Source organism: Acanthopagrus latus, chromosome 7 (assembly GCF_904848185.1).
Source record: "Acanthopagrus latus isolate v.2019 chromosome 7, fAcaLat1.1, whole genome shotgun sequence".
Taxonomy (NCBI): Eukaryota; Metazoa; Chordata; class Actinopteri; order Spariformes; family Sparidae; genus Acanthopagrus; species Acanthopagrus latus.
The window spans coordinates 9,786,889-9,799,020 of NC_051045.1; the positions used below are offsets into that span (position 1 = coordinate 9,786,889).

Here is a 12,132-nt window from a genome sequence, read left to right on the forward strand (position 1 = left end):
GCAAATATACAGGAAAATGACATGAGCTCCAACTGGTCCTGTTCTACACACGAAAAAACACAGTTAAAATTGCACATTGCGTGCATAAACAACCAACCTATTGTTAACTGCAAATTGAGCCGACTGGATGCCTGCAGGCATTGTGGGCTGTCTTCTCCACACTCGTATTCACACTGTCTCCGGTTCTGTGGAAGTACTCCCACAGAGGATTTGAAGCAGAGTGGATCAAGATGAGGACCATTAACCTGCTTCTGTTGGTAAGCATGAAATTCTGAATTATCTACGGTTATGTATATATGAATTTTTATACGGACTGTCACACTTTTTAAACAAGCAAAAGTTTGGTCAACACTGAACTTGAAATGGAGAGTAAATGTTTTGGTATTTTTTTTCACAAAATACGTTCTCACAGCTCGGAATGTTGGCTGTTGAACATATAGAAAAGTCTAGTTGCTGCTATTCAGTCAGTTAAACTCCTGCAGGCAAGTGTGAAGTCAGGCTAAACCAGTTACATGAATTATATCATGGAAATATGGGTATGGTAACATGAGCTGCATACAATAGAGTCAGGTACAAGACCCAACCCAGAATTGTTGTATTCGATTAGGGTTTTAATGTACATCTTCCTGTTATCAACTTAACCTTAACCCTCTAATGTTTTGAATCACCTACTTTTCATTTTCCCAACCTTTTCCCATTTGTGTGATTGAATTGACCTGGACGTTGCGGTGTGCAGGTGTGCAAACTTTCCAGTAAATTCGGTTTCGATTGTTTTCAATTCATATCAATTACAAGGGTAGTTCTCAATACAAACCCATTCAAGTGAAGTGGTGGCTTGCAGATAAATATCAAGAAAAGGATGGGATCTCAGTGTTCTTGATTATTATTCTCTTTGCAGATCTCCCATCTCCAATTTTTTAAAGGCATTAAAGGAAATGAAAATCAAACCTGATTATCAGGTAATATGATAATCATGTTGCCTGATAAATTCCACTGTGTACACTATGCTTTATGTCAGTCGGATGATTGGTTGTTTTAATCCAAAACAAGGAAAACCTGCCGAGACATTGATATAATGCACGCATAGTTTACGATAGAAAGATAAAAACAAAAAATCCCAGATAAAGCACTACACCCTAAGTTATCTTTAAATTGATTATTATTGTTATTACTGCTATCTGTATAAATTGTACAAGTCACCGTTTAAGTTGAGTGACTGAAATCCTCGTCATCCTATTCAAAGGCTGCAACAGGCGACTCATTGAAGCCAGACTTGATGTAGACAACAACATTTGTATGGTTAGGCAGCCTAATTAGGCTATAATAAAAACAAGTACAAAATAAATATCCTTTAGATCCTCTATTAACCATCTCTGATTTTACTGTTTACCCCATGTCGTGAGCAAATTACTGCGCTTGTTGGATGAATGTTAAATTCACTAGACCCCAGTTGCTAACTTGCATTAAAAGTTGCTAGCACCTTGCTTGGTAAACTTGACAGAGCCGTATGAACCCCCTCAGACCTGCTGTCCACACTCCTAAGCAAAAAATGATACTCTACATACACCACCAGGGTGAAGTTAGTTTTAAGTTGGATATTTGACGGATATTCACTCGGGTCCCTGCTGCGACTTTACTGAAGTTTACCCAGTCTCAGCAGCAGGAGGACGGTTAGCTATTAATTTACTTAGCATAAATATATTAATACAAAATAATTGCAGTTTTTTAATATCTTCCATGTCATGCGACCCAATGAATCAAAACCAGCAGCAGATTGTATTAATACACTGGACAATTGAGACACACATATTTGTATTGTGTTTTAGTGCTTCCTCTATTTTATATGAATATTACTATGCAGAAATTACGATTTGTTGTCAATAGCTTCCATGTCATGGAAGCAGCAGTATTTAAAATAAATTAGATTTTAAAAATATGTTTCCGCATTGTGCCACTTCATTTTTTTTTCTTTTGAGGTTTATGATAAATAACAAATTATCACTTTGTTTCTGCCCAGTTAAAGGCACATTTGTACAATGATCTTGTCTCAGCAGATGCCTTGAATCTGTTGATTATGTCATTTGTAACAATGAGACTCATTTTGTAAGTCTCAATCTGACTTTTTTTTTTTTTTTTTTATCTCACCAGTAGTCACCATTTAAAGGGTCATTTTTAAAAATTTTTACAAACAGCAGTGATTTCCTTTTTTTAAAAAAACTTTTGTATGGGTTTATTGATAGGACAGCTTCAGAGATAACAGGAGACAGTATGTGGGTGACACGCAGCAAAGTGCCCCAGGCTGGGACTGAACCTGGGGCTGCTGTAGCGAGGACAAAGCCTCTGTACATGGGATGCCCTCTCGACCAACTGAGCTAATGGGCACCCCAACAGTGACACAATTTCTAATAGATTATCAGAGTGTTTTCTTGCCAAATTCACTACTGGCATAGAGACTCTGGCATAACAGATGCCAAAATGATTACTGCAGACTGTGACTCCAGGGTGCTCTGTTTGAACAGCCTAATTGGTTAACATGGGCAGAGAAAGAAAATGGGCAATGCCTCGGTGTACTTTGGTGAGTTGTGAGGCACTCCTGCCACACTGGTGTAACATGGAGAGGGCAGAAACGATTTCCATCAGTTTGTGAGAACAGCTGGTAGGCAAGAGAAAGTCAAATTAACCAAGAGTACAATGAAGAAATCCTGGTACTGCGTACCGTCCAGTACCTCCTGTATTGAAACGCTTCTAGTATCAACTACCAATAAGAAATAATGTTTTTTTTCTGTTGTAGGTTGCATCAATAGCCTTGGCAGAGTCTTGGAGTGGCCCCAAAGGGGGATTAAAACCGGTAACTGTTTCATGCTTTTAATCGCACCTGACAAAATGTTTTGGTCTTGATAACAACTGCATGTTTGATCTAAATTCTGGGTTTAAAAGGAGGTTTTGGCGCGTTCCAAAAGAAGGTGGGTTTTGTCTACGATTGAAGTGGTCGAGGAAGATGAGGGACCATACCCACTGAACATTTCACAGGTAATTAAATTTCAAATCAGTGTGGCAACTGAACATCCTGATTGGGCCGAACAGGCAAGTAGTAACAGGTGAATGGTTTGTGTCTTGACAACAGATGTTCAATACCATGTCGGGGAACCATGAGTTCCACATCAGTGGAAACGGTGTGGATCTTCACCCGAAGGGCTACATCGAAATTAATAAAATATCTGGAGTAGTTTTTTTGAAAAAAAGAATTGACAGAGAGACACACAATGGACCCTTCCATGTGAGCTAGTACCACATTACCAATCTCTCCAATGATAAATACAATGACGACAAATTGCAAAGATGGATTTAAAAACATATAAATACTTTTACCCACAGATCAAATTTGATATCTATGATAAACAGACCAAAAAAAAATTGGACAAGGAACTATCTTTTGATGTAGAAATAAAGGACATCAACGACAACAAACCTCTGTTTGTAGAACCTATGAAGGAAATCGATGTGAAGGAAAATGCGCCCGAGGGTGAGTACCATATTGCATAATAACTCCTATAGTATGTGCCTGCAGTCACTGAGTAAATAACAATGCGGGAGTGATAAGGCTATAGATTAATTATCCTCAAGTACAGAGAAGTGAACATATATTTCATCTTACATCTTATTGTCATACTGTGCAATATTTCTCCCACTCCCTAATTTTGTATGACATAATCACTCTCCTTTTTATCCTGTCTTGACTTTGTAGATGTCTTGCAAATCCCGCTTATGGTTGAGGATAAAGATCTGGAAAACACACCCAACTCTAATTTCACCGTCAGTTTAATTAAACAGACACCAGAAGAGCCCAAGCTCAGTGTGAAGCATCTAGGAGGCACTAATCACCACCAGCTCACCTTACATGGATGTTTTGACTATGATGTAAGACTTGTTGTACCTGGTTCAGTGGGCAGCTGAATGTACAAAGACACATACACACATATTGATTTGTCAACATGATGCCTGAAATATATTTTTTTCTGTATGTTGCAGAAAGTAAAGAGGTATGAAGTTATTGTTCAAGCAGTAGATCGTGGAGTTCCGCCCCTTAGCTCCACTGCTGTTAGAATTATCAATATTGTTGACACAAATACTCATCCACCGAAGTTCAAGGCAAGAGAGGTACAGATTTGTTTTGTTATATTACTTTTACTGAAGTTGCTTTTTATAGTGATGCGTGATGCTAAAGTTGAAAACTCTTGTTTGTTTAGTACCACGGTCAGGTGAATGAATCAGAAGTCATACATGATTTTTTGAGAGTTGCTGTAGAGGACAAAGACACACCTGGAACACCTGGTTGGCGTGCCAAATACTTTTTCATCAAAGGAAATGATGATGAAAACTACAAGATTGAGACTGACCCCATCACTAATGAGGGTATTCTGAGTGTCATCAAGGTAATTCTGCTTTTCTAATGCAAAGAGAATTTTCATGCATTTTCAATGAGCCGATCAAAGTTTTATCATTCATCATAAACAACAGCTGCACAAGTGCTGAGCTAAACTCGTTTGTTTCTTCCAGGGAAAGGATTTTGAGAAGACAATGAATACGACCCTGGTGATCGGAGTACAAAATGAGGAAACCTTATGGTTATGCAAAAGTACGCTTCCAACAGCAGATTCCATCAATGTCACAGTAAAAGTGATTGATGTCAATGACCCGCCTAAGTTTCTAAAAAATCCAGCTGATGTGTACCTGAGGGAAGAGGAGCCACCAGGAAAGGTGCTATACACACCAGCAGTCAAAGATGAAGACTCTGAAGTAAAACACATCAGGTTGGTGTCCACATACTGTATCCATGCTGAGCTTAAGCTCAGTGCTGGACTTTTTTTTTACATTAAGAGTTTATATAGCAATATATCGCTTGATATTAATTTTTAAAATTGAAGGGATACCATAACTGAATTAGACTTATATGCCTCCAAGCACCAGCCACGTCACTGTTAACGAGCTTTGGCTTCGAATAATTTTGTGTGAAATTGTGTCAAAATCCTCACATTAGTTGTTGAGTGAATTTACCAAAAATGTTGACCTTGACCTTTGACCAGAAAATTCTGATCAGTTCATCCTTGAGTCTAACTGGACATTTGTCCCAAATTTGAAGAAATGTCCTCATTCTTGATCATGTTCACAACAATGTGATGTCATGAGGTCAAAGCGACCTTAACCTTTGACCACCAAAATCGAATCTGGTGGACTGGAGTGGTACAGTAACTTAAACTGTCACCCAAACGTAGTGTAAAGTAGAATGAAAAGTACAATATTTACATAAGAGATGTATTGGAATAGAAGTATAAAATGGAAATAAGAATACAAACAGAAATACTCAAGTACAAGTATCTAAATTTAAACTTACAGTTAGTACTGTATTTAAGTATATCTATTTTAATCACATTCCACTACTGACTTCTAGTAATTGTAGTGGTAGTACACTATTTGTGTAGTACCTCAGACAGAGCCTGCACACGAACATTTAAGTGTGTGCCCTTGCTCGGTTATAATCTTGCCACCCATGAGATCTTAAGTTAAAAACTGTCATGAAGGTCCATTTCGATTGCTGCACACAATGAAGCTGTACACTTGGTTTGAGGTAATTCTGTGTTTTCACTCAATATGTTCTGCTACACTTCCATATATGTGTTATAAGGTTTAAGCTGTTAAAAGATCCAGCTGACTGGGTGACCATTGATGAAAAAACAGGAAAGATCACATCAAAGAAGGCGATGGACAGAGAGGCACCCATTCTTAATGGCTCAAGCGTGTACACAGTCCTCATCGGTGCCATAGATAATGGTATGGAGGAGCTTTACTGCATATTTCAACTGAACACAAGCTGGATTATGTGGTCAAACTAAATGCCAAGATTCATTTAATGTTTGCTTTCCTTGATGTGGTTACCAAGGTGAACCTCCAGCCACAGGTACAGGCACTGTCCTCATCCACTTGGGGGATATCAATGACAATCTGCCTCACCTGGTCAACAAAGGTGTCATTATGTGTGGAAACAAGGTTAACAAGGTCATGGTGGCTGCCCATGATGCGGACATCCCTCCTTTCAGTGGGCCCTTTTCCTTCTCCCTGGGCGATGATAAAACTGTGGCGCAACTATGGAAACTAGACCCAGCCTCTGGTTAGTTCAAATTGGCAAACCTCTGTACAAAAACACCCCACTAAAATCATTCCAACTGAAGAGCCACTAACATAGCTCTTCTCTTCCTTTGTCAGGTAAGGAAGGTGGGCTTGTTAGCCGGAAGACACTCCCTTATGGTAACTACACAGTGCCCCTGGTGATTCGAGACCAACAGAATGTGATTGGAAAAGATTCTTTGCAAGTGATGGTGTGTGACTGTGGAGATAAAGCAGTTTGTCGTGGCAAAGAACCAATTTCAGTCAACTTTGGGGGACCTGGAATTGGACTGCTCTTTGCAGGACTCCTCTTGTTTTTGTGTGAGTACTGTGTGCCAATCACTGGCAATGATAACAAAACCATGATGTTCATGCTAAACTATGCCACTATAGACTAGCAACTTTAGATGACAAAAAGTAAAGAAACGTCCTTTTGACTGCTGATCGGCAATCACAATCGGTGATCGGCCCCAAAAATCCTGATTGGAGCACACTTAATCAGTCAGTCATTTAATTAATAGAGTGGTGAGAAACATGAGGATTCATTATTAAATATGAATGCCTAAACAATTATCAAAGCCATAACACACTTGTGAGCTTATTTGAAAATGTATGGAAATTCTGTTCTCACCGCTATTTCAATGTGTGTCTGCAGTGCTGCTACTCATCTTTATGTGTCAGTGTGGAAAGAAGTTCACGCACATGCCCATAATACAGGAAGAGGGCAGTCAGACCCTCATCAAGTACAACCAAGAAGGAGGCGGCTCCGAATGCAAGGTGTGTTGGCTGTGCTGTTTGTGAAATTTACAGGAAGTAAGACAGTGAGTCGACTATAGTATTCCACCAACTCCACTGTGTTACACATTTTGGGGACTCAAGCCTATCTATTCCTTTTTTTTCTCCTCTCTGCCAGGCTGAGCCCACTCGGCTCCTGACACCTACAAGCCCGACTGTGACAGATGGCATCAAACAGCACCCCCTGCAGGTACTCCTCCTCTCCCACTTCCAGCCTCACCTTCCACTTGTATGTGGGTGATTTTTTCTCAGGTGTGTCAACTCAGTAAAATGAGTTACACAACGAAAAGTGTCAGTGTTTTAGAAAATGTGGCTACTAATCGCGCTGACATTGACTGACAAGCTTTAATACAATCCTTCTTTTGTCTATCAGCATTCTTGATGAAGACAGATGTGACGTAATACTGTGGTAAAGCTTTACTGAATGCTGTAGACATATCATGGCTTTTGTACAGCGGCGGAGTGACAAGAAGCCCACAGGGTAAACTTTAAGACCAGCATGACAGAACTCAAAGGTGACATCATGAATTGCCACATGTGAGGAGGGACTACATCTATTTTAGATGTACTGATCAGATACTGAGTTAACTGAAAGCATCATTAGCCTTTGAATGTGAGATAAATGTTTGTGCTGCACCAGCACATAGACATATAACAAGTTTTATTTTCCAGATGTTGTTCTTATGGCCACAATTCTCCTTTTCAAACTTATGATAAAATGCTTTGACTTCTCAGATGGCTCCAGTCATGACACAGGACATGGATACGTACAACAGCTCAATGTTTACCACGGTGAGTCACAGGTCCTTAAATAGTCTGTGCATTTGTAACTCTACTAGATAAAAGACAACAGGATTTTGAGGACTATGTACAGCAGCAGGACTTGTTTTAATGGTCATTTTCATAAAGTTCATTTACTCACAGCGCCTAGTGGTGTGTCCACATCTTACCTTGAAATCTGTAGGTGGCAGGAGGCAGAGCCTGTTGCAACTACTATGTTTGTCCACCCTGATTTAACCTTGTAACCTTGCTGTATATCCTGTGCAGATTAACACCAACATGACCTCACTGGGCATGCGACAGCAGGCAAGAGACACTTTCAGAAGCCAAAGAGGACAGAGCATGGTTAGTGATTACAGCTGTGATTATAATAGTGGCCGTACTTGTCTTTTAATATGCATGTCCTTGGCTTCTGGCAGATCCATGTTGTCTGTAGGTGTGTTTTGTAGAGTCTGCACACTGCCTGGTTTAATCCACAAGGGGATGGGGGGTGGGCACAACTCTCATTTGTTTGTGTTAATCTTTTTGTCTATATTTGTCTAATGGTTCACATAGTAACCCAAAAACTTAAATAGTTTTTAGTACTGTTTTGGACTCAGATGAGGACACAGAGAGACAGATACAAATAAAGTTATATAAAAGTAAAACAAATAAAATTAAATAAAACTGTCTAAACTGTCTAAAATTGACTATTGTCATACGTATTTTAAACAACAAAAGAGACATGAATTGATTCACATATCCACACTTGTGTAATTTATGGTTCTGTTCAGTTTTATCATGTTATACTGAAAGACATTTCTAATCTTAAGTCTTCCCTCACTGATATAACTGGGTATGTCCTGATTCAGACTGAAACATTTTTCTTTGATTAAAGAAACTTTCTAGCATGTCGTCTCCGAGTCCTTCCAGTTTACAATGCATATACAGTCAGTGTCAAGTTACATGGACTGAATCTGTGTATCCCCTTCATTTCAGTACTCTACCTGGAATACAAATAACCAAACTAACGCCTACCAGGTAAGTGGCGCTCTCCTTTGAATTAATATGTTTTAATAATCAGATCAAATATAAACCTCTTTGACTGTACTGTATACACATTGTAATGTATATATACTATTAACTAAGTAGCTGAAAGCCATAACCCTAACATTCACCTAATGTTTTGGCTACAGCATTAGTGCTTACTCTTCTTTCCCTCTGTGAACAGGGAAACTCATCAAGGTTCAAGCGCTCTGTCAGCATGTTGTCACATCAACATGTCGCGGATCACATTGACAGGGTAAGAGAGTTTATGGTGGCCGACTGCCATCGGGGTGCATTTGAAGGGGTTTAATGCAAGAGAAATTGTAAAGCACTTTGAATAAATGCTCTACATAAATGCCAGTACTCAACAAATCCAGCCTTTTTTTTTGTTTTTACCAAGGCTGTCTGTCTCTGTGGGCATCATAATGACTGCAATGGGCCCCTGAACCACCAGGGGGCCCCCATGAGTTATTTTACCATTTATTTGTATTCACTATGTAATTTTCTTTCAAATATTTAACTAGGTATTGCTTTTTAATTGCATTAAAATCATCTTCCAATATACACTAAAAGGAATCTGTCATTGTTTTTTGCTATTTTTTTCTTTTGATAATACAATCCTGTAGTGAGAGGGAATTAATTGAACTTCAGTAAGCCTTATATACATAATAGGGATGAAAACAAAATCCCTGGAAAATTCAGCCTCTGCTTTGAGTAATGAGAGAAGTAGTTAAATTGCCATGAATAAACGTCATACATCCAGGCTAAATGTCTTATTATATGTGTTTTTGTGTGATTCTGACATAATAACTAAAACATCTCTTGTTGACTCCTCAATCCCACAGAGACTGTACATTATCAATAGGAACAACGTAGCCTACCCAGAGTACCAACCCCACCAGTATGGCTACGAGGGACAGGGGAGCAAATGCCAGTCACTGGATCAGCTATCGTTTGGCGACCCGGCGGATGAATTAAAGTTTCTGAATGATCTGGGGCCAAAGTTCAAGACCTTGGGAGGCATCTGTCACCAGACAATTAAAGAGAAAAACATTCAAATTTAACTGGAACCGCTGGACTGGGATAAAAGCACCAAGTCTCAAATCGTGATTATGGATTTATCCAACTGGATTTTACCACAATTTTTGGATTTTGTGTAAATGTAAATGTATCATTTAGCTCTGGCCTTCACTCATTGGGTTGTGTTGCCGAACGACATAACCCAATCAGGCTGTATTTTGCTTGCTTGAACATGAAATGAATGCACTGCCCAAACTTTCATGCTCTGGTGACATTGAAATGTGATGTTTCAACATCAGTCAGGTGTGTTTGCTTGTTTTCTTAATTTTATACATGGGAGTGATGCTGCTAGTCTCAGCGCTTTGAGGGGTTCAGGATGATTTTGCCACAATAATGTTAATATGATGTTTTGGTGTTTAAAAATCTGACTGGTTGAAATGATGACTGTTTAACAGTACCAATCATGTGGTTGAAAAATGTGGTGATACAGTGGCGGGGACTATGTGACTGCTTTGATTTCTTTAATCCATTTTTGCAATCGACTTTTCTTGAACATACACTATTTTAGAGAACAAACTCAAATGTTGTAGAGTGGGAACTGCTTATAGTGATCACGTGTGTCCAGGTCATATTGATCAACAGTGTTGGGTAACATTAGTGTCGAAAGTAACTTGTTACATTTCATGACTACTGCCATTAAAAAGTAACCTATTACTTTATAGAATTTGTGTTAAAGTTTTTTTTGCGTTAACAAAAAAAAGTCCTCTTAGGGATTCCTCGCGCACTGCACTGCTTATATTCTCAGCATACTCTTATTATTACTATCAATTTGTCATGTTTGAATAGAAAACAAAAAACAATCAGTACAGGGTTGCTTATATAATATAAACTAGTTCACTGTTTGAAGCAGAGTACATGAAAGCAGATAGAAACTGAGAATATCTAACAGGAAGTAGCTGCGCAGCCTTCTGGCTTACCACCCAGGCACAATTTGCATACTATGATGTTCTTGTCCTTTTCACCTGAAAATTCAAAATAATGCACTTAGACATTCTCAGGCTGCTGCGTACCACCTGCCAAGAAATACGAGACAAACAGCGGATTTTCATATTCATTTATTTTTTCAGTGGCAACATAAGGAAAAAGGAAACACAGTACTCCCAACACTGCTGATCACTGAAATCGGATGATTATCTTTTTTTTCCCTGGATTTCTCATGCAGATTACCATCCAAATGTCATTTCTATAATAACTTCACAAATACAAAAAGTGATTAAATGAACAGCTTTGCCTTTTATTGAATTCTACTGACTGGTTCAAAATGCAGTAGAGCTTTTTCAAACACATGACGACACTGTTTCTAATTTAACTAAACTACAATTTCGTACGGATCATATACAACATATGTCAAACTGTTCGTTCCTCGTGCAGATTTATTTTCTGCCTCCATCGCTCACAGTCATGCCTGTTTCTGCCTGTTTGAGAAAGACTATACAAGGTAACCTCAGGAACACAGCGTTTTGCTGCTGCATCTCATTTCTGGCAGTTTATAATTTGAGTCAAGGAGACTGCGTCCGTCTTTTGATCGAGAAAAGATTACTGTGTTTTTCCCATGAAGATTTCAACAGGCTCACAGCACAAATGACCAAGTCTTCTGCCTGTAATGTGTAACATGCTTGAATGCATTTCTGAACACTGTTTTGAAAAACAAATGACAGCTGCTGTCTTCAGTGTTGGTACTGTACGATATAAAGACAACACGTCTATATGTTGGCTGTGTCATTACCAGTTTGCATCATAAGCTCCCTGTGTCGCTGCCAAGACAATCATCACATTTTTCAATACTTGGCTTTATGTTCTGTCTATAAGCCATTGCTGAAAATCACAATGGACATCCTTCAGACTAACAGGAGTGACAGAACAGGTTTTTGATTACTGGCAAAGAGAGTAATATGCAAATCTTGAAGCTGTCTTAACTTGTTAGACCCACACGTAACACTCATGACAGACTGATTGCCACCAAATATGCTGTTTTTTTCACCATCAGCTCAGTTCAGCTTCAGCACACCTAGACAACAGAGGACAATTAAAGGGCAGGCCACAGCAGAAAATAAGTAATGTATATGAGCACAGCACAATTAAACACACCAAAACACATAAGACAGCATGACAGTAAGTTAAATTCCAAAGTTGATTAATCCACACACCAAAAAACAGAGTAAGACCTCTCTCTTTGTCCCGTAGAGGCATGCACTGATCTTTATCGCCTACAGACTTAGCAGCCAGACTTTTATTTCCTTGATGAAGCTTGGGATGGGGAGCCACAGTGGCTTGGTTGGTAGAGCGTGT

At 39.0% G+C, this 12,132-nt stretch overlaps 2 protein-coding genes across 10 annotated transcripts in view; one reads left to right on the forward strand and one right to left on the reverse strand.

Moving 5' to 3' along the window:
* The window catches only part of zmp:0000000926 (ataxin-1-like), a 79,818-nt gene that overhangs the window by 52,725 nt on the left and 14,961 nt on the right, over positions 1-12,132 (reverse strand). The gene's annotated exons all lie outside the window — the stretch shown is intronic.
* cdh26.1 (cadherin 26, tandem duplicate 1) lies at positions 209-11,852 on the forward strand. Of its 3 annotated transcripts, XM_037103333.1 has the most exons (19): positions 209-257; positions 2,792-2,848; positions 2,938-3,030; positions 3,125-3,277; positions 3,376-3,523; positions 3,746-3,918; positions 4,030-4,158; positions 4,248-4,433; positions 4,558-4,811; positions 5,684-5,829; positions 5,939-6,166; positions 6,262-6,483; positions 6,818-6,939; positions 7,076-7,147; positions 7,693-7,749; positions 8,005-8,082; positions 8,716-8,757; positions 8,948-9,019; positions 9,609-11,852. In XM_037103333.1, the coding sequence occupies exons 1-19, from the start codon at positions 231-233 to the stop codon at positions 9,825-9,827; spliced, it is 2,478 nt and encodes an 825-aa protein (XP_036959228.1). In that variant the 5' UTR covers positions 209-230; the 3' UTR covers positions 9,828-11,852. The 3 variants fall into 3 exon arrangements, 2 of the variants coding, with proteins under 2 accessions (XP_036959228.1, XP_036959229.1); XR_005075934.1 differs by lacking the exons at positions 8,716-8,757; positions 8,948-9,019; positions 9,609-11,852 and adding an exon at positions 7,331-7,472; XM_037103334.1 differs by lacking the exons at positions 7,693-7,749; positions 8,005-8,082; positions 8,716-8,757; positions 8,948-9,019; positions 9,609-11,852 and adding an exon at positions 7,331-7,479.